This window comes from Rhincodon typus, chromosome 4, assembly GCF_021869965.1.
Source record: "Rhincodon typus isolate 14 chromosome 4, sRhiTyp1.1, whole genome shotgun sequence".
NCBI lineage: Eukaryota > Metazoa > Chordata > Chondrichthyes > Orectolobiformes > Rhincodontidae > Rhincodon > Rhincodon typus.
In genome coordinates, this window is record NC_063335.1 from 81,191,284 (window position 1) to 81,213,410 (window position 22,127).

The window sequence follows — 22,127 nt, forward strand, 5'->3', positions numbered from 1 at the left end:
TACTATATTATCCCCACACTCTTAGTCTTCTATACATCACAAAAAAAACAAACAAACAATCTCTCTTGAATATACTTATTAACTGAAACTCCAAAGTCCTCCTGGGGGGAAGAGGGGAGTCCACAATCCCCTGGGGTGGAAGAACAGTTCCAAATATTCACTTGGACTGAAGAAGTTCCTCTTCATCTCAGTCCCAGATGGCCTACCTCATATTTTGAGGCTGTATCCCCTGGTTCTAAACCCCGCAAAAAGGGGATACATCCTTGTTGCATCTGCCCCATTGCAGGCGTTCATTCAACAAGTCTCTGGATTCTAGCGCTCTGAAATTAGGGAGAGGTCTGAATCAATAGGGGAGTTGAATTTTATTTTGTTTGGTTAAGTGCGAATTGTGTCAAGTTTCATAGAGCATTTCTCTTTCTAAGGCCTAGGGAGTTCTTTCACTGTATCTTATCAAACTTGCCTCATTAGGATCTACTTCACCCCTATGTCAGCCCTCTAGTTTGATTCTATTCCACCACTCACCATTGCCAGGATATCCCAGAATACACTAGCATCCTTGTGCTGGCACCATCTTTAAAAAGGCATTGTGTATCCAGGCGAGCACTTTTTCTCTAGAGCTGCTCTGTGGAATGAGCACCATTTGCCCTGTACATGACAGATCAGGGAAAACTGGCACTTCACTTTGCAGACAGTGACCTGGAGGTCCTCCTGGACAGTAGGGTGCAGAAGTAGGATGTCCTCTTCCCCAGGACAGGCAGACAGCAGATGGCACCATCTTATATCCGCTACCTCACATTCACTCTCATGCACTATAGTCATCTCCTGCCAAAGCTCACTCCCTAACACTGTCACTACTGTCTACACCATTTTGCCGCACTCAATCTCATCCACCCTGATTCCACCTTTAACACAGCATGCCCTTCGCACTGCCCACTCACTCACTTGTTACACGACCCCATATGCACAAAACTAACAGCTGTGCCACCCACTTTCGCCTCACTTAATACTTGCCCCTCTCTCATTCTAGAAGGAAAACCTCCCTCGCTGAGGCAGAAAGAGTCATGAAGGGTGGTGGACTGCCTGACATTTGACTCTGCACCCCTTTTTTGGAGAGAATGCTCACTCTGACAACCCAGCGCGGCTGACTGGTCGTGTTCAAGCCCTGGACTGGTATTGGATGCTGGCCATGACTTACTGTGCTAGGACCCCCTGACTGAAGACTATCTCTCTGGACTTGACTGAGGACAGCTGACAAGCTTCCTAGCCTTGTGCCTGTACTAACCAGTAAGATCATACACCAGTACTCTGAGCCTGGTATCCCTGGCTTAGGGGCAAGGCAGGCAAGCACTCAAGGTAGGTTTAAAAATGAGTGATTGCTAAGAAGACACATAGATTCATAGAATCCCTAGAGTGTGGGAACAAACCATTCGGCCCGTTGAGTCCGCACCAACCCTCCGAAGAACATCACACCCAGACCCACCCCTTACAATATGCTGTAACCCTTCATTTCCCATGGCTAATCCACCTAGCCTGGCCATCTCTGGACACTATGGGCAATTTAGGATAGCCAATCCACTTAACCTACACATCGTTGGACATGAACAGCCTGGGGATGCAGCCTGGTCCAGACCATGATGTGGATACATGTCAAGGGCAGTCTTTGCTGAAGTATTGCGATAATGACGAACGTTGTGGCCCGAGATACAGTATTGAAGAACAGTAGGTTACTTTCAGCGGATCGGAGGTATAGGGATTTTAAAGGCCGCAGCAAGGTGGATGCCGGTGTATGTGGATGTGTGGTGGATGTGGCCAGTTCCTATGGAGCATGCCAAGATGCTGCTGAATGGTGACCAACACAGAGGCTGTTTGCAGCCAGCAATGAGCTAAAGTCACCAGGTGCCCAGTCTGACTTCTGCATCACGAATTCTCAGTGTCTAGTTTGCTCACGGCAGGTGGTAAAAATAGAAAGCTACATATTAATGAGGAAAGATGTACAATTAAAGGTGTGAACAAGCAATAATCCATCTTAAGAGGCAACTTGATACTTGTTGAGGTAAAATCTCTCCTCGATGCCCAGAACTTAGTTAAAAGACACAGCAGCACGGTGTTGTCAATGTCCAGATTAGCCTCACTGGACATCTCGTGCCATTAACAAAATCATTCAGATCTTAGTAAGATTACTCACAGTGAGAGACAGAGAGAGAGTGAGGAGATGGAGAGGGAGACAGAGAGGGAAAGTGGTTTCATTCACCCTGAAACAACATTCAGTACAAGAAACACAACTGTATTTAGTGCACTCGCTTTGGAGGCAGTCCAGAGAAGGTTCATGATTTGATCCCAGCTATACAGTAACTTTTATGAATACTGAATGAGTAGGTTGGGCTTGCAGCTATAGTGTTTAGAAGAATGAAAGACTACAATTCTTACAGGATATGCAGGACAGATGTAGAAAGGTTGTTTCCATTTGTGGGAAAGTCTAGAACCAGAGGGCAGAATCTCCGGATGAGGAATCACAAAGAGAAGGATTAATTTCTCCTCTCAGAGGTTAGTGAATGTGTAGAATTCTTTACCATTGAGATTGGGTCTTTAAGTATATTCAAAGCTGAGAGAGACAGGTTTTTAAATCAATGAGGAAATAAAGGAATATGTCAAAAAAAGTGGAGCTGAGCATTATCAGATCAGCCATGATCTCATTGAATGGAGGAGCAGATTGTTGGGCTGAATGTCCTACTTCTGCTCCAATCTTATGGTCTCATTGGTTGGCTTGTTGTAGTCACGTGACATCTATGTCTACTGTAAATGCCTGTGTGCACGGTCTATGGTAGCCTCACATATCTTGTAACATTCTACAGACAGTGCCAATATACAAATGCCCGACTTACAAACACTTGCGCTTACAAACGCGATCCTATATGAGGTGTAACATTAATCGTGCAAATGTTTCTTGAACTTACAAATTGCTATTTTGTATTGCTCTGTTGTTTGTTCGGTCTTGCATGCAAATCGACTTACGAATGTATTCATGAATGGAACTCATTCGCAACCCAGGGACTGGCTGTGTCAGTAAAATTGCCCTGAAAATGTGTGGATTTTCAGAGTTATGAGACAGCCAGCTACTCCAAAAGTAACAATCTACAAATTTAGTTTTCCTGGGTGAGTCAAATGGCAGAGCATTTTCCACTCTCAGTTACAAAACTACGGCATTGCTACAGAACTATATGTTTCAAAGCTGAGCAAAAAAAAAGAGTCAAGTGTGCAACAAACTGTATTTCAGCTTAGATCTTACCGAGAAGAATAGTCAGACACGGCAGATTTTTAAAGCTTTGAAGACACATCTTGAACTGTGTGTTAAATGTCACAAATGGAACGGCACGTTTTCAATATCAGACAGCAGGATAGAGTGAGACTTTTGATCAGTGTGTCACCTCACTGATACATCTAGCCAAATCCTCGAAATCCGGACAACTGAAAGGTGATCTCAGAGATAGGACTGCCAGAGGCATAAAAGATTCATGCTGAAAGAGGAGAAATAGAAGAACAGATGAGGCTTTGAGACACATTACAGGCCAAATGAATCATTTGATTGAGAAAAATGAAGCAATACTTGCAACAGCCTGCAGAACAATCAAGTCCAGAGGGTGAGATATAAACAATTGAAGAGAACACAGCTCAAATATAATGAGAGTATATCTGATAAAAAGGAAAGCAGTGTTCTAACTAGAAGAAATTGAATCACCTTGCACATGAGTGTTTAGCTAGAACAAAAAATGTATTAAGGAATGGCTGGTGGAAAGATGGCAGCCAATGACTCTAAAGAATAACTCCACACTGTCTAACAGGTTGGTGCTCTCAGGTGTAAATGCAATGAATGGTTTCAAAACCAGCTTAATGGAGATTGCAGAAGGAGGGTATCATGGGAATACAAAGAGGTGGTTTAAAACTGAGATAGATACATTCACAAAGGTGTTAAGGGATGTGGGCTAAAAGTACATGGAGTTAGGCCACAGGCCAGCCATAATCTCAGAATGGGGGGACAGACTTGAGGGGCTGAATGGCCTACTCCTGTCTCTATGTTAAAAAAGTGTCAGACAGACACTAGCGCTTTGTGCAGCATCATGAGCCTCACAGACCTGTGTGAACTGCCTCAAGGTGATGGCCCAAAAGTGAAGCCTTTGAAACTAAGGTTGAGGCTATAAAGTGATCTTCATGCCAAGAGGACAGATGTTACTGACAGCCCAATGTAATGGGAAGAATAAAGATCTGGAGCTCCAGATAGTGGCGATATACAAAATCAATTCATCTCAACTGAAGGAGGTCTAAAGCTTGGCCCAATAATCCTAAATGTATCAGAAAAGGTTTGTAATGTTTCACAGTCCACTGAGTCACTGGCTGTCAAACAGGTCCTAGAAGATTACAAAGATGTTTTCAAGGATCCTGCATGTCTTCCTAGTGAATACCATCTTGATGTCGCTGAGTGTGAGAGACCAACACAGGACCTGCCAAACAGAGTTCCAACTGTCCCCTCCAGTCCAGACTGAAAGACAAGATGGTGGAGCTTGAAAAGAAGGGAATAATAAAAAAAAAACTACTTCTACAGAATGTATTAGCAACATGATAGCAGTTAAAAAATCTGGAAAACAAAGCATGCATAGACCAAAAAGATCTCAATAAAACTTTGCGGATCTCTCACTTCTGAATGCCAATCATTGAAATAAATGTTGCCTCACCCTGCAAAGAAAAGGTCTTTACTGCCTTTGATGTGAAGAATGGCAGTGCTGGAAAATAAAGCTTGATGAAAACAGCAATCTTCTTGTAATGTTATGGAGATCATTGGGAGGCGCACGTACATGCTGTTTCACACTTTCAATTCTCCAGAAGAGTATTGCAGACAGTCCGGTATAATGATTTCCCCAGCGTGGAACCCAGTTTTGATCTGCTAGTTTTATTTTTATTCATTCATGGATGTGGCCATTGCTGGTTAGACTAGTATTTATTGCCTATCCCTAATTGCCCAGGAGGGCAGTTAAAAGTCACCCACATTGCTGACATGTAGCCAGACCATATAAGGATGACAGTTTCCTTCCTTGAGGGATTTTAGTGAACCAGATGGTTTGTGAAGGATCTGGGTTGTGTAGATGTGCAGGCACAATGATAGAAGTTATTGCAGACCACGATCGGACTCTAATGTGACAGCTAGAGAGAGCTTGCCAAGAGAACCCGAAGCTGAACAAGTAAAAGACACAACTGAAGACACTTGAAATCAAGTTGGTCGGTCAAAAAGATTTGCGGATCCTGATAAGGTGAGAGCTATAGCAGGAAATGTAGCAACCAACAGTTGTGAAAACAGTGCAGTGATTCGTTGGATTTGTGAACTGTTGAGCAAACTTTTTGCCTAATTTGTCACAGTGTGAACCTCTAAACCCAAGCTTACTGCTAGAAGGTACAGTGGCTTGGAACATATATCAAGCAGCAGCTTTCACACCAAGTGATGATAATGCCAATTATGCTGAATTAATGCTGATGGGGTGGCATGGTGGTTAACCCTGCTGCCTCACAGCACCAGGGACCTGAGTTCAATTCCACCCTCAGGTGACTGTCTGTACGAAGTTTGCACATTCTCCCTGTGTCGGCGTGGGTTTCCTCTGGATGCTCCCGTTTCCTCCCACAGTCAAAAGATGTGCAGATTAGGTTGTTTGGCCAGACTAAATTGTCCAGGGATATGTAGGTTCAGGTGAGAACTTCACCTGATGAAGAACCAGTGCTCTAAAAGCTTGTGATTTCAAATAAACCTGTTGGACTATAACCTATTGTCATGTGACTTCTGACTTTGACTACTAGAAGTTAGACCAGATGGCTACCAATCCACCACACTGGGGAAACTAAGCGTAGACTGGGTGACTGCTTCACAGAACATCTACATTCTGCTTGCAAAATAGATCCTGAGCTTCCAGTTACCTGCCACTTTAATACACCACCCTGTTCCCTGGCCAACATCTGTGTCTCTGGTTTGTTCCAGTGAAGCTCTGCGCAAGCTGGAGAAACAGCACCTCATTTTCCGCTGGGGACCTTGCAGCCCTCCGGACTCAATACTGAGTTCAATAATTTTAGGGCCTAAACTCCCTCATGTCCTAGCCCCCCTGACCCACACACCAGGACTTGTCATCACATAGCCTGCCATTACACACTACCTATTGTTCGTCACTAACAATCCCCATTAACAGCTATTCACCCTCCCAGCCAATCATTATCAACTCCTTTAAAAACCAAAAGAACTGCGGATGCTGTAAATCAGGAACAAAAACAGAAGTTGCTGGAAAAGCTCAGCAGGTCTGGCAGCATCTGTGAAGAAAAAATCAGAGTTAACGTTTCAGATCCGGTGACCCTTCCTCAGAACTCAAATATATTAACTCTTTTGTCTGTCCAACTGTTCTTCTCTCTCTTTGCGGTCTATCCTTAATCCTATCATTTACTCCCTACCTTATCCCCCTCCCTATTTTCTGCATATAAACTGACGTTTTCCTAGCTACCATCAGTTTTGAGGAAGGGTCACCAGACCCAAAACATTAACAGTGATTTTTTTTTCTTCACTGATGCTGCCAGACCTGCTGAGCTTTTCCAGCAACTTCTGTTTTTGTTCCTGATTTACAGCATCCGCAGTTGTTTAGGTTTTTATTTGACATCAATCACTACCTGTGAGAGAGTAAACTGTCTGAAAGCACACTTCAGTCATTGCAGCATTTCAAACATTGTGATAAGCAACAATGGTCCACAATTCACAAGTGAAGAATTTGTGTACTTCATAAAGGATTGGAAAATTGAATTCCATACATCATCTCCACTTTATCCCAGTCAAATCAAAACATGGAGGTGGCAGTGAAAATTGCCAAAGGAAATCATCAATAAATAAAACAAAGGCAGCATGGAGTTGTAAGGGGCAATCCTTGAATGGAGAAATAAATGTATTTGGAAATTGACAAGGAAAGTCATCCAGTACAAAGACAAATATCATGCCACACCCAAACTACTTATACAATAGCAAAAAGATTACTGAATCCAGAAATAATAACAGGCATTAATGATAAAAATCAAAGTGAAATAACAGAATGCTAAATTTCACAGCGATAAAACTGCCGAGTCACTGCCAGAGCTGAGTTATGAAAGTCAAAGTGCAAATGTGCTGTCATCAGGGGTCAGTCCATATGACAACTTTGGACCTGTGCTGAGCAGTTGTGACCTCAATCATATGTGGTGAACAACCAGATATATTGTTGTGAGACAGACATATAAGTACAACTACAGAAGCTGTGCCTCACTGTTGACAGGAGACCAGGAAGATGTGATCTAGCTATCTCCATAAAGTACAGAAAGACCACCAGTTCTAGACGTCCATTGCTCCCCAGCAATGGAAATTATCTGCAACAGTTACCACGGCAGCAGCATTCCTCACAAAAGTGACACTTCCCAGAGAAGGAACACCATCCTAGGAACAAGCAGGTACCAGATGAACAGCCAACAAAAAGCACATGTGTACCCATTAGGTGACCTGTATGATTTAAAGATTTTTGCAGAATCAAATAATTATTACAGTGCAGAAGGAGATCATTCAGCCCAGTATGTCACCAATGCTTTCTGAGCATTTTGACTTACTGCCAAACTCCCCTTTTTTCCCCATAATCCTACATATTGTTTCCATTTATGTAATTCTCTAATGGCCTTTTGAATGCTTCAACTGAACTTCCTCTGAATTTTCAGGCAGCACATTGCAGACTATTTGCCGTGACAGGTTTCTCTCATTTGCTTCTTGGTGGGAATAATTTTTTTTTGCCTATCTACCCTAATCTATATAGGCCCCTCATGGATTTGAAAACTTCTATCAAATATTCCCTCAGCTTTCTCTACTGCAAAGAAAATAGTCCTAAATTCTCCAAACTATCCCAATAACTCATTTGTCATCCCTAGGACCATTCTCATAAACCTCCTTCTCCATTACATTAAAATATTTTATCTTTATATTGAATATATTTTAGAGTTACACCCTTTATGTTACACTGCCTTAGCACTTTCTATCAAAATGTATCATTAACACTTGTCTGCACTGAATTTCACCTGCCACATATACATCCACTCCACCAACTTATCAATGACCTTTTTCAAAAAGTTCGACATTGTCCTCTTCTCAGTTTAACGTTCTCCCAAGTTTTGTGTCATCCATGAACTTTGAAACTATACCCAGACACCAAAATCTAGATCATATCAGGAAAGCAAGGATCACAATATCAATCATTGGTGAACTCCACTACAAAACTTCCTCCAGTCTGAAAAATACTTATTAGCCACTATTCTGTTTTGTATCCCTCAGCCAATTTTGAATTTGACATTGCTACTGTCCTTTTTATTCCAAGCCCTGTAACTTTTGCCTCAAGTCTGTTGTGCAGCACCGTACTGAACACCTTTTGAAGTTCATGTAAGCCATATCAACAGCCTTCCCTCATCAACCCTCTGTTAGCTCTTCAAAGAAAAAACTCCAGCAAGTTAGAAAATTTCCCTTGAAGTGTTGTCAACTCTTCCAAATGAATCGATATTTCTCCATGTGTGACTATTAATTCTATCCTGAATAATTGCTTCCAGAAAATCTCCCACCACTGAAATTAAACTAACATCCCCATAGTTACTGGGTTTACCTATACAACTTTTTTTGAACACGGTTGTAATGTTTGCAATTCTCCAGCACCACCCCCAAATTCAAGGAAGACTGAAAGATTATGGCAAATGTCTCTACAATTTCCACAATCACTTCTCAAAATATATTTGCATGTGTCTCAATGTGACACATTTGAATGTGAGTCCTGGTGCCTTATCAAATTTAAATACCAACCACTTTTCATCTAGCGTCTGAGTTTCCTCCTGTCATCATGGTCTCAGCAGCATCAGCCTTGTGGGTAAAGACGGATGCAAAATATTAATTTCACAACTCAGCCATTTCCCTGTCTCTGTGTGGATCTCATTTTTGTTTGCTAATTAGCCCCTACTCCTCTTTGGGCCACCCTTTTAATATTGATCTGCTTCTTGAAGGCTATGCATACAATCCGTTTGCTGTGATTGATGGAAATGGAACTGTCTAGAAATGGTTTTCTGAAGAAGGGTCTAGACCCGAAACGTCAGCTTTTCTGCTCCTCTGATGCTGCTTGGCCTGCTGTGTTATCCAGCTCTACACATTGTTATCTCTTATGTCTAGAAATGGATTAGTTTCTTTTTATTGTTGGCCCTGTATTTTGAGTCACCTTTAAGTACAAATAATAGTGCATGCGTTTTGTCTTTTTCTAAGGATGAGAGAAATGTAATTGTACTTCATGTGAGTGCTGGCTTTCCGTAGTCATATGACTTCTAGCTCTGTTGTAAGTGGCTGTGTGCACAGTCTGTGGCAGCCATTAAATTCACATCGATGGTAACAGTCTACTTGTTGCTTTGGACTGTATGCAATTTGCTACCTCGAAGCTGAAAAGTAATGAGAAACTCGCTGACAATGATTATAGCGAGAGGAAATTTATGCTCTAAATTACGACAATCTCAATGCTGCTTTACATGACCATTGGAATTAATGGATTCCCAATATGTGAAGGTAAACTCCGGACTATCAAGCCTTTTGAAAAGATGCAATGACTGCACGACTCCGCCTTAAAACTTTGACAATTCAAAAGGCATTGGTCTATCAGTATCACCGAAGAGGGGCTAAGTAGATCCTGTCTGATAACTTTTGTTTTCTGACCTGATTCACTGCCTTTAGAAATGTATCAGTCAGTAAAGCTTTGAAGATGGTGGGAGCTGCTTTGAAAAAGTCACGCCGGCTTCGCTGGCCACTTGTTAGAAAACCAACATGTTGAAGCTGGCGTCTGTTTGCCGAGGCGGCTGCAGCACGCCCGGATCAGCTTGCACGCTGCCTCCGAGCCGGATACAAACAGGAGGAATACAATTTCCAGGCTCAATGTCTGGATATCCGATCGGGCTGAGAAATCAAGGGACGCTTTAAAAAGCCTTATGACAATTAAAGGCGGGTTCTCCTGTATAAAAATGCATCCGTATTCAATGGTCAAATTTGAGCAACTAGTAATACACTGAAATGAATGGGCTGAACTCCAGGTGACCCATCACTTGGACATTTCTAAAACTTTGGATTTTTACATTTAAAAAAAATGAACACCGGATAAATCATGTAAAGGCAGGGGACAGAAGGCAATATTAGTAATTGGGATTTGGGTTACCAGCTAATGAAGAGATTTCATAGACATACAAAATAAATGTAAAGTTTGCTGAGGTTAACCATCATCGTTAGGTTTGTGCTAATTGCAACTGGTCTTTTTCCGATTCCGGTGATCTTTAGAGTGAGATAAAAGGCACATCCACTCAGTCATTTCTTTGGGATGTAGTATTTCTCATTTCCCTGAGGAGTCTCGACCGGAGGAATGTCAGAAAACCAGAGGAACACTCACACAACACGAGGCAATGCTGGAGTGAGGGTTGCTGTACTGCGTGTGTGTGTGTGAGAGAGAGAGGGGGGCTACAGTGATCGTTCAAACATACAACTCCGCCTTAAAACTGAAAACATCCAGCCGCTGAACACGTTTATCCCCGTTGGCCGGATAGGGAATAATAAATCATTCCAAATTCCCCCGTTCTGCACAAAACTGCTCAAGAAGGAGGCAGTCACCAAATCATCGGAGAAAGAAAGAGCTTCTCCGGTTTGTAAAAATCCCTCCAGACACAAGTCTTCTCACACTTACAAACTGAATCATTAGAAACACTATTCTAAAGACGTATATGAGTACATCTTTGTTTAGCATTTTAAAAGAATAAAAATACTTAACATTTCTTTTTCCTAAGCAATCGTACACACGATGGAGAAGCTACATGTTGTTACTTTAGTAATTTATGGAGTAATTTATTTTTGTATGTGCCCAATCGGAGCGTCAGACAAATTCATTTGTAATAGTCGAACAGGAATATTTCCAGAACAGGCAAAGAAGTCTTGCAAACTTACCTCCACGCTGAAGGGCTGGTCTTCGCCGCAAACCGAACAAATAATCCACAGCAAGGTTTGTAAATAAAACGCTCCGGAATGTATGAATGCAAGTTGCCTTCCTTTGTACAGTGTGGCTAAAGGCTTTGTGAACCCGTTTGCCATCTTTCAGAGCAGGGGCCGCTCATTTGTGTGTGGCTGGAGGCAGAGCGAGACTGTGAATCAAGGAGAGCAGCCAGGGAGCTGTATGGAGCTCGGAGTGCTCTGGACTGCAGATTACTCCTGAGCAATTTCACTGGCTCCAACCACTGAACTCGGAGTGTAACAGTCCAGGAAACCTCCAGCGAGCCTGCGCACTATCAAACGACCCTCCACCACTGGCACAGTCCTCTCTCTGTACTGTACTGAATCACAGCGAAAACCCAGAGAGCAGAGCCTGACACAGGCACTCTTCATTCATTATGCAGACATTGTATTTATCTGTCTCTTGGCAGGGAAAATAGACAAAGTGTAATTAGTTTAAACGGAATGTTTCTCCCCTGTGTCCTGGTGACTACCTTATGTTAGTAAGACAGATGCAATGTCGAAGTTATTCCTGGCAGTGCTTTATTTTGATATCAGCAATGAGTTAGGAGAAATTTTTTTTAAACAAAATACTCGCTGTGGTTAAAATACACCAAGATCGCACGCTGGGAGCAAGAGTTTTTTTTGCCTTTGCCTCACTTTTGGAAACAAAAAGAATTATCAGCAGATGTAATTCAGACCAGCCGAAAAAAAACACTAATCCCAACTCTTGGTTCATATCCCTGTAGGTTACACCTCAAGAACATATATAAATTTAATTTAGCCTATGAAGGTTTCTGTCTTTATGACTTCTCAGATACTAATGCCCCACCCCCTGCCAGCTTCCAGGTGAAAAACCACCTTCCCTTTATCCCCTCCACTAATTAGTTTAAATCTTTGTCCCCTGTTTATTGACTTTAGTGTAATGGGAAATGGGAGTTTCCAATCCATTCTATCCAGACTCAGCAGAATTTTATACTCCTTCAATTAAATCTGCTCCCTCTTGTTCCAAAGCAAACAACCCCAACTTTTCATCATAACTACAGTTGTTCATACTTAGCAACATCCTGTTAAATCTAAGACAAGGAACTGTGGATGCTGAAGATCTGAAACAAAAAAAAATAGACATTGCTAGAGAAACTCAGCAGGTCTGGCAGCATCTGTGGAGAGAAAACAGAGTTAAAGTTTTGAGTTCAGTGACCCTTCTTCAGAATCGATAGTAGCTAGCAAAAGGCAGTATGTATGCAGATGATAGGGCCAGAGGTAGGTAAAGGAGTGAGCAAATAGGTGGAGATCGGGTCCAAGACAGCTAAAGAAATGGTTGATAGTAAACCATGGAGGTGTTCAGGCTCTAATATTGAGTCCAGAAGGCTACAAGATCACCCAGTGGAAAATGAGATGCTGTTATTCCAGCTTGCACTGAGCTTGCTGGAGCACTGCAATAGATCTGTTGGCCAGGCAACATGGTGGTGTGTCAAAGTGGCAGACAACTGGACACTTGGTGTCACTTTTTACAGACAGAACATAGGTGTTCCGCAAAGCAGTCACCCAGTCTGCATTTTGTCTCCCCAGTGTAGAGGAGACAACATATATACCTCCTTTTCCTAGCTACTATCAGTTCTGATGAAGGGTCGGTAGAGTCAAAACATATTCTGCTTTCTGTCCACAGGTGTTGCCAGACCTGCTGAGTTTCTCAAACAATTTCATTTTGTTTCAAAAGTTTTTCTAAGCAACTTGTTCAGAGTTGTTGTTACACACCTCCGGAGCAGGTGGGATTTTAACCAGGATGTCCTAGTTCAGAGGTAGGGACACTACCATAACAGCTTCCTTTGTACTCTGTCAATTGTGATCACTTTCTCATTATAATGCAGTGATGACCTGAAGGCAGTACTCTAGCTGTAGTCTGACTTGCGTTTCACACAATTCTTTTAGAAGCTGTCTGTTTTTATACTGTTGAGTTCAGTCAACGAAGGAAATAACACCAAATGCCTTTTTTTGACGACAGTATCTATGTATCCTGCTGTCTTCAAAGATCCGTGAATATGAACATGATGGTCTTTTTGTTATTCACGTCTCAGTTTTGTACAATTTAATGTGTATTAACTCACCTGTTTGTCTTTCCCAAATGCATCACCTTACACTTCTCCTAAATGAATTGCCTTTTTCTGCTCACTAAGGTAATCCATTAATATGTGAATAAGGAGTTACTCATTTAAGTCAGAGGTGAGAATTTGTTTTTCACTCGGAGGATTTCAAGTCTTTGGAACTTTCTTCCTCATAAGGCATTAGAAGTGGAGTCCTGGAATATTTTTAAGACAGAGGTGGATAAACTGTTGGTAAAGAAGAAGATGAGAGGTTATCAGGTAGGTGGGAATGTGGAGTTGAGGTTACAATCAAATCATTTATCACTTATTGAATGGGAGAGTAGGTGCTCAGTGCCAAATGGCCCCATCCTGCTCCTGAATCATATTTTTGTATATATTCTTGCAAACTTATTTCTTCCTCAGTTTTCACACATGGTGCACTTATCTTAAACATCTCCTCTCACCCCCATGTTTGATGTGGAGGTGCCGGTGTTGGACTGGGATGGACAAAGTCAGAAATCGCACGCCACCAGGTTATAGTCCAACAGGTTTATTTGAAATCACAAGCTTTCAAAGCACTGTCCCTTTGTCAGGTGAAATGGACTATAACCTGGTGTTGTGTGACTTCTGACCCTGTATTTGAATCATTGATATTTACCATAGAGAGCAAGGGTCCTGGTACTGAGTTTTGCAGAACTCACGAAAAACATCCATTGATCGTAACTCTGCTTCTTGCCACTGAGCCAATTTTGGATCCAACTTACCATTAGATCACATGAGTTCTTAATTTTCTCAACAGTCTGTCATATGGAACCTTCTCAAAAACCCTGCTAAAATCCAGGAATACTGTGCTGAATGTGCTACTTTGACCCTTCTTGTTATCTCTTCAAATCAAGTTCCTCAGACTTAAACTTCTGTTAACAAATCCATGCTGATTATCTATGATTAATTGTGCCTTTCTAAGCAGCAATTTATACCACCTCCCAGATTGTTTTACCAATCATTTTGCTCGTACTGCAATTAATCTGGCTGACCTGTAAGTAATTGAACTATCCTTCCAAATACCAGGATTTGTTTTATTGAGAACATATTTGATTTGAACTCTCTTTATCTCAGATGTTTTAAGTGCCTCCCATTGCTCACATACTAATTTACCTTCAAGCAGTTACTTCCTGTCCACGTTTGCTAAATTCCATCTCAGCTTGCTATAAAAAACCTTCTCTAACTCTAAAACAAACAATTATGATCACTACCACCAAAATGCTCTCCCGCTGATACCCATTCTACATGCCCAGATTCTTTTCCTAAAACTAAGCCCAGAATGCCCTTTATCCTGTTGAGACTGCTATGTGCTGGCAATCCTGAAAACAGTTTAAGAACTAAGCATCCTCTATGCACTTGCACTGAATTTAACCCATTCTGGGACAATTACAATAACATTAAGAAATGTCTGCCAGGCACTTAACCCATTAACTCCCTATTCCTGATGCATTACTGATTGTTTTCTTTCTTCAAATTTAAACCATATCAAGAGATATTCTTTCAGTTTCCAGTTCTAATGAGGGTTACTCTAATGAATAAGCAAAACGTTATTACTTTTACAAATAATAACAGGGCAAATTGGCATTTAGGTTTTTTTTAGTTCAGGTTTCCTGTTTTTATCTTTCAGCCTAATTCCTATTCATTCAAGTGTCTCTGCATCTGTTCATTATGTCATTTGGTTCCATTTAGTAGTTTTGTTGAATAGCTGCAAAATATATTTTGAATACTTTAACCCTTCTTGTAGGATGGTGTCCTTTCTTTGTGAATCAACTTCAAGTGGTTCTCTCAGCATCAGGCAACAAGTATTCACTTAAAACATACTGGTGTTTCTTGCAAACAAATAAATCCCTGGATTTTTGCCTTTCGAATAAACTAGCTTAACTACTGGTAACAAGCAGGTATCTGGATAACAATGACAACATTGCAGATTTGTATCTCTTTCAGTGGTATTTGTTTCTGTTCTGCAGAATTGTTTTCCCATGTTGAATAGCTGGTATTTATTTTTGTTATATTTATATATATTTTTATTTTGCATTTAAGGCTACCATATTTGTTTCTTAGATTTCTTGATCTCACTGCAGCCTTGGTTCAAACATGGACAAAAGAGCTGAATTCCAGAGGTGAGGTGAGACTAGCAGCCCTTACTACTAAGGTCGCATTCAACCCAAGTGTGGCATCAAGGAGTCCTAGCAAGACTGGAATTGATAGGAATTGGGGGCAAACTCTCCACTGGTTAAAGTCCTACCTGGCACATACGAAGATGTTTGGAGGTCAGTCATCTCAGATCCAGGACATCCCTGCAGGAGTTTCTCAGGGTAGTGACCTAGACCTAACTATCTTCAGCTACGTTGTCAATGACCTTCCCACCATCATAACAGCAGAAGTGGGGATGTTTGCCGATGATTTCATAATATTCAGCACCATTTGCAACTCCTCAGAAACTGAAGCAGTCCACGTTTGAATGCAACAAAACCTGGACAATATCCAGGCTTAGGCTAACAAGTGGCAAGTAACATTCATGTCACACAAATTCTAGGCAAAGATCGTCTCCAGTGAGAGATAATCTAATCACCACCCCTTGCCAGTAAATGGCATTGCCATCACTGAATCCCCCACTATCAACATCCTTGGGGTTACTATTAACTGGAAACTAAATTGCTGCATGAACAGGTCAGAGGTTAGGAATTCTGCAGTGAGTAACTCACATCCTGATTCCCCAAAGCCCGTCCAGTATCTACAAAGCATGTACAAAGCATCCACAAATCAAGAATGTGACAGAACACTCCTCACTTTCCTGGATGAGTGCAGGTTCAACAACACTCAAGAAACTTGACACCATGTATGACAAAGCAGCCCACTTGATTAGCACTAAATCCAGAAGCATCCACTCCCTCCATTGCGAGAGCTCAGTATCAACAGTGTGATTGATCTACAAGATGCACTGCAGAAATTCACCCATGTTCCTTAGGCAGCACCTTCCAACCCCAGGACCACTTCCATCGATGAGGGCAAGGACAGCAGGTACATGGGAAAACTACCACCTACAAGAACATATCCAAGCCACTCACTGTCCTGACTTGGAAATATATCGCCATTCCTTCACTGTCGCTGACTGAAAGTTCTGGAATTCTTTCCCTAACAGCATTGTGGGTCAATCCACAGCAGGTGGACAGCAGTGATTCAAGAAGGCAGCTCACCACCACCTTCTCAAGGGCAATTAGGGACAGGCAATAAATGCTGGCCTGGCAGGTCCCAGAGAGAATAAAAGATATAAACAAAATTTATGAAATAATGCTCCCTGCACTAGTTAATAGATAGAAAATTGCATGAAATTCACTGACTTCTGTGGCTATTTTCTAATACAAGTTGCAACAGCACACAGCTTTTACACTGAGTGCAATTTGTTCTTTAAAAAGCCTACTTTTTTTGTCATACACAGCATTTATGTTGCCTTATTGTCCATCATCGGTATGTTTTAGTAGGAATAAACAATTGTACCTTCTCTTTGCTGTCTATGTGTATGTATCTAAATTAAACAATCAGCAGCAAGATTTTGTAAGTTTAAAGAAACAACTCATTGTTCTTCCTCACATACCCTGACTTAAAACTCAATGTTTCACAGATGCATACACACGAATGAGCAGATATAGAAAAGATGATACACTTTCATGACCGTATTCATGTCTTTTGTGGTTTAGGACATGTGGTCAGGAGCAGTTATTACATTTTCCAGATTAAGTAATAGGACAGAAAGTATGGAAGGGGTCAGGAATCTAATTTAAACACAGCAGATGAGGGGACAATTATGAGAAGGGGTCAGTTAACACAAGACTGAGGATGTTGTACTCAAATGCACGCAGTATTTAAAACAAGGTAAATGAGCTTGTAGTGCAGATTGAAATTGACAGGTAAGATGTTGTGGGTATCACAGAGATGTGGCTGAAAGGGAGGGCTGGAAACTAAATATCCTGGGATACACATCCTATTGAAACTTCCTATGGGAGATGGGGTTGCCTTGTTAGTAAGAAATGAAATTAACTCGATAGCAAGAAGCGATATAGGGTCAGAATGCATAGAATCTGTGTAGGAAGAGTTGAGGAACCATGAAGGAAAAAAAGATCCTGATTGGAGTTATGTACAGGCCTGTAGCAGTAGTCAGGATGTGGAGCAGAAAATAAATCAAGAGATAGAAAAGGGATAAGAATGGCACTATTACAATAATCACAATATGCAGTTGGACTGGGAAAATCAGGTAGTGAATCCTAAGAAAAGGAATTCATGGAATGTCTACAAGATGGTGTTTTGGGGAAGCTTGTGGTAGGTAACAGGCAGTTTTGGATTTGGTGAATTGTAACTTGAGACTTGATTAGGGTGCCAAAGGTGAGGGAACTTCTAGGGGGCAGTGATGATAACATGGTAGAATGCACCCTGCAATTTGAAGGGAGAAGCTGGAATATGATATAACACTGTTACAGATGAGTTGAGGTAACGACAAAGACGTGAGGGAGGACCTGGCTAGAGTTGATGCAGGGAAGACTATGGAGCAGCAATGGGATGAGTTTCTGGGAGTAATTAAGGAGGCAGAGCAGAAATTTATCCGAAAAAGGAAGAAACATACTAAGGAGAAGGGGAGGTAAACATGGCTGACAAAAGAAGCCTGGGACAGTGTGAAAGCAAATTAAAAAATATACACTGTGGTGAAGGTTAGTGTAGGAAGAGTTGAGAAAGCCAGAGAACTGGAAAACCTTTAAAGATCAACTGTTGATAACTAAAAAGCAATAATTGGGGGAGGAGGTGAAATATGCGGGTAAGCTGACTCATAATATAAAAGAAGATTGCAAGAATTATTTTACATACGAAAGGTAAGAAAGAGGCAAGGGCAGACTTGGATAAGTAGTAATGGGGAAGAAAAAAAGGTGGAGAACTGAATAGGTGCTTTGCATCAGTCTTCATGGTGGAAGACACCAATAGAATACTAGAACTTCAAGAGATTCAGAGGCAGAGGTGAGTGTAGTGACCATCACTAGGGAGAAGGTGTTGGGGATGATGAAATGTTTGAAGGTGGATAAGTCACGGGGACCAGATGGACTGCACTCAGGGTTCTGAAGGAGTTAGCTAAGGAGATTGTGAAGGCATTGGTGGTGATCTTTCAGGAATCACTTCAGTCAGGGAGGGTTCTGGAAAATAGAGAATGTAACACCACTGTTTAAGAAGAAAGGGAGGCAGAAGATGGGAAACCACAGGTTGATCAGCCTGTTCTTGGCCATTGGTAAGATTTTAGAGTCCAATATTGAGGATAAGATTGTGGAGTACTTGGAAGGGCATGGTAAAATAGGGCTAAGTCAGCACGGCATCATCAAGAGGAAGTTATGCCTGACAAATCTGTTAGAATCAGTTCTGATGAAGGGTCCAGACCTGAAACGTTGACTTTCCTGCTCCTCTGATGCTGCCTGGCCTGCTGTGCTCCTCCAGCATCGGCAGTTCTTGATATCTCTGAAATCGGATAGAATTCTTTGCACAGGTAACAAGTAAGTTAGACGAAGGAGAATTAGGGGACGTGATCTATTTGGATTTTTTAGAAGGCCTTTGACAAGGCACTGCACAAGAGGCTGCTAAATAAGATAAGACCCCATGATGTTAGAGGCTGTGGCAAGATGGCAGCTGAGTCACATGCTCCTGCTGGATCTCCTCTGCACTGCCTGTTCTTTTTCTTTCTTTTTCTCTCCCCTTAGCGCTGGAGGCGAATCCTGGCGCAGTGTGTGGGCAGTGAGCCCCGGTGCAGCGTATGGGGAGTGGAGCCCAGGAACAGTGTGAGGGGAGTGGAGCCCCAGAGCAGTGTGTGGATACCAGGCCCGGAGCAGCGTGTGGGGAGTGGAGCCCAGGAGCAGCATGTGGGGAGTGGAGCCCAGGAGCAGCATGTGGGGAGTGGAGCCCCGGAGCAGCGTGTGGGGAGTGGAGCCCCTGAGCAGCATGTGGGGAGTGGAGCCCCTGAGCAGTGTGTGGGGAGTGGAACCCCGGAGCAGCATGTGGGGAGTGGAGCCCCAGAGCAGTGTGTGGGGAGTGGAGCCCAGGAGCAGCTTGCAGGCAGCGAGTCCCGGGCGGAGACCAGTGTCAGGGAAGCAGTCCTGGAACTTAACGTTGGAGCAGCTGAGGGCCGGTACAAAACAGACTGGAGGCTTGGAGAGGAGCAGAGATGGCTGTTGGTCTGGGATCTGGTGCAATCGGTCAGACCACATCTGCACTGAGCTGCTGCAATGCAATGTTTATTTGAAATTTTTTACCTGACCGTAATGTCAACCCTTTAATGATGTCTTCTTTCTAACTTATTTTTTAAACTCTGTAAAATAATGCAACTACTTTGTATCCCTCTTTTGTATCCAAGGTAGGTACTTGTACAAGATGGCACCATTAAAGGCAGACATTGTAAAAGCTTTTCACTGCACTTTGACAATGGAGTACACGTGACAATAAAGAATATTCAATTCAATATTCAGTTCATGAATAGAGGTGTGACTGATTGGCAGAAGGTGAAGAGTGGGGATAAAGGACACTTTTTCAGGACGGCAACTGGTGGCTAGTGGAATTCCTCAAGGGTCAGTGCTGGGATCATAACTATTAACGATCTGGTTGAAGGAACTGGGGACATCATTTTGCAATGGCAAATAAATAGGTGGAGGAACAATTAGTATTGAGGAAGCGGCGAGGCTAAAGATGGACTTGGACAGGTTAGGAGAGTGGCTAAAGAAGGGGCAGATGGAACACAATGTGGGACAGTGTGAGGTTACCCATCTTTGGTTGGAAGAATGGAGGCATAGACTATTTTCAAAGTAGAGAAGGCTTTGGAAATGTGAAGCACAAAGACACTTATGGGTCCTCGTTAAGGATTCTCTTAAGGCTAACATGCAGGTTCAGTTAGCATTTAGGAAGGCAAATGCAATGCTAGTATTCATTTTGAGATGGCTAGAATACAAGAGCAGGGATGTACTGCTGAGGCTGTATAGGGCTCCGGTCAGACCTCATTTGGAATATTGTGAGCAGTTTTGAGCTCTGTGCCTAAGGAAGGATGTGCTGGCATTAGAAGGGGTCCAGTGGAGGTTCACAAGAATGATTCAGACAATGAAGGGCATGTTATATGAGGAGTGGTTAAGGACTCTGGGTCTGTACATGATGGAGTTTAGAAGGATGACAGGGATCTGATTAAGACTTACAAAATATTGAGAGGCCTGGACAGAGTGGGGAGGATGTTTCCAGTAATAGAAGAGACTAGGTCCTGAGGGCACAGCCTCAGAGTGAAAGAGTGATTCTTTGGAGCTGAGATGAGGAGGAATTTCTACAGTCAGAGGGTGGTGAATCTATGGATCTCATTGCCACAGGTAGGCTGTGGAGGCCAAATCATTGAGTGTCTTTAAGACAAAGATAGTCAAGCTCTTGATTAATAAGGGGATCAAAGGTTAAGGAAAGAAGGCGGGAGAATGGGGTTGAGAAACATATCAGCCATGATGAGTGATGGAACAGGCTCGATTGACCAAATGGTCAACTTTTGCTGCTATAACCCACCTGGTCTTTGAATGGTCTTGATATTTTAAAGTTGAAATAAGCGTCTCATAAAGTGTAAAATTTATAGCAGATTTTGAAGTTTCTTGTAGTCGACTAGCAAGGAAATTTGTTCTCTGTCAAATCTTAAATAGAAACAGGTTACAAGATCTGACGGCCTGAGGGCTTGCAGCCTGTTTTCATGTCTGGTTCATAAACTAGTATAACTGATAGTTTGATGGTTTTGCTGGAACTGCCTCCTTCAGCTCTTAGCTAATTTCTACAAGGATATGGAAACATGGATGCCTCACCATTTAACTTTGCATAAGTTCAAATTCTTTTACTAAAAAAAAGTATGATGTTCATGCTGATTCCATAATTGATATTGTGGTGTAACACATTTGAGATCCACCCAGTCTAGTTTGGATGGGGAAAGCCAACATGATACACTGCAAAAAAAAACCCAAAGAACTGCAGAAGCTGGAAGTCAGAAACAAAAACAAAAATCACTGGCAAATCTCAGCACTCCTGGCAGCATCTGCGGAGACAGAGCAGTTAACGTTTTGGGTCCAGCGACCCCTCTTCAGAACTGAAGGAGGGTGTCAAGAGGGGTCACTAGACGTGAAAATTTAACCATGCTTTCTTTCCACACGATACATTGCAAGGTTGCTAGTGACCATTCACTACTTGCTGCCATAAATTGTATTTTAACCTTCCCTGCGGTGAACCATAAGGCAGGGAGACCGGCAGTCTGGAACTTATGTAATGCTTTTGTTTTGGATCATTGTGATCTATGAATTCTCAGATGTCTGTGTATGTCCACATTTAATTAGGTATTTGCTCAAGACTTGGTACTGTATGTAACTCAAATAGCAAAGGTGTCATGATTTAATGCAAATATTTCAATAGTCTATGCCCAGTTTTCAAAAGTATCAGGTCAAAGTTCATAATACGATGTGGCTGTGTTGGGCTTTACACTTTCTGTTTCCTTATGACCAGCTTCACACTAGTAAATGTGAAGACAGGAAGCTCCTAAAATAATACTGTGGAACACTTATTTTGTAATCATGAATCTTCTGGTCACTGATTTGTGACGATTAAAAAGTGGTAAATTGTCTATAGTATTGCTCATTGTCAGTTAATGGATATTAGGTCCTTTTGTGTACAAAATTACATAGAGATCTGTAAGGTACTTCAGAAATTTATTTCACAGAGCTGCAGAAATTGCAACTTCATTGTTTAACCTGACATGGTAAAAATGAATGGGAAATGTTGAAACAGCAATTTCTCATGATAACTGCTGATAGCAAATTATATGCAATACCATGGCAGGAAGTTGGGTTTTGGGCAGGAAGTGCCTGCCTGACACAAATTTTTAATAATATTATAAT

At 42.0% G+C, this 22,127-nt stretch overlaps 1 protein-coding gene across 1 annotated transcript in view; it reads right to left on the reverse strand.

The window, feature by feature from the left end:
* LOC109910435 (matrix metalloproteinase-16) overlaps window positions 1-11,308 on the reverse strand; it is a 210,268-nt gene extending 198,960 nt beyond the window's left edge. Inside the window, exon 1 of the mRNA XM_020509632.2 lies at window positions 11,036-11,308. Coding sequence (XP_020365221.1) covers window positions 11,036-11,179 — 144 coding nt within the window. The 5' untranslated portion in view covers window positions 11,180-11,308. The remainder of the gene's footprint in view (window positions 1-11,035) is intronic.
* Window positions 11,309-22,127: the final 10,819 nt, after the last annotated feature.